The 1,048-nt window shown below is 38.3% G+C and overlaps 1 protein-coding gene across 1 annotated transcript; it reads right to left on the reverse strand.

The window, feature by feature from the left end:
• Positions 1-2: 2 nt before the first annotated feature.
• TM35_000561050 (uncharacterized protein) lies at positions 3-353 on the reverse strand (the record flags this gene model as incomplete). The annotated part of the gene is made up of 1 exon (XM_029030815.1): positions 3-353. A coding segment is annotated over one exon (351 nt), but the record flags the coding sequence as incomplete, so codon positions are not given.
• Between the last annotated feature and the right edge of the window lie 695 nt (positions 354-1,048).

Raw genomic sequence — 1,048 nt, forward strand, 5'->3', positions numbered from 1 at the left:
GGTTGGGATTGTCTCTGTGGAGAACCTTCAAGCGAATGTGTAGTACCGTTACCTTTTATCTCTAAGGTAGTGTCTGGTGAATCTCTCTTGGGATCAGGGTCTTGTTGCTTCACTATTTTAGGTTCTGGAGACAACTCTTCTGTGGGCTTTTGTCTGCAAGGTTTCTCCGTCGCTTCCCCTTCGGCATCACATTGTTGAAGAGTTTCTGATTCTGCATCTTCTGAATGAGGAACACCATCCCGGGTCTGTACAGCAGCACCGCCAACTCCAGCGGCCTCACCTCCTGCAGTAGCCAGCACACATCCGCAGACACAACAGAATGAGAGAACCAACACACAGAGCAGGTGGCGCATTGTCAGCAGAACAGTTATTGTTATTATTATATGGTGGCACTACTCTGAGCAAATAAAAAGAAGAGAAAACAAACACCAAGAAAGGAAATCATTGCTCCACATCAAGAAATATATATAAGCACACATAGAAAACAAACATAAATCCATAACCATCACTCAGAAAGTGTCCAATTAAAGAAACAAAACACACAATACCCAATGCTAAACAGAAACTCTCAATAAACACAGAAGAGAAACAATGATTTAATAAATTATACGTACGACCAAACAAGAGAAGAAAATACACCAAAATATAGCTCTTCATTCGTTGGTCAACATAGCAAAACATTAACTTCTGTGTAACAGTTATTATTATTTTCCTATTCTGAACAAAATAGAATACCAAAACGGTGCAGGGCAAAAGCACAACGCCCCAACAAACCACGAAAGCAAAAAACAAAGGTATTAATCATTAGCCCAACTTACCCAATAAACACAGAAATACATCTACTAAAGATATACGTCTATATGTGTGTATATACGCAATTATAAATATAAATTCATCTGTTATTATTAATATTTCTTTTTTCCCACTGCAAAAAGCAGTTCATTATCATTATTAAGGTGCAAGCACAGGTGCACACAGAGTGAGAGTCTCCAAGAACACACACACAAACACACAATGGAGTAGTAGCAATAATAATAATTATAGGATA

Source organism: Trypanosoma theileri (assembly GCF_002087225.1).
Source record: "Trypanosoma theileri isolate Edinburgh chromosome Unknown TM35_Tth_56_V1, whole genome shotgun sequence".
In the NCBI taxonomy this organism is placed as follows: Eukaryota; Euglenozoa; class Kinetoplastea; order Trypanosomatida; family Trypanosomatidae; genus Trypanosoma; species Trypanosoma theileri.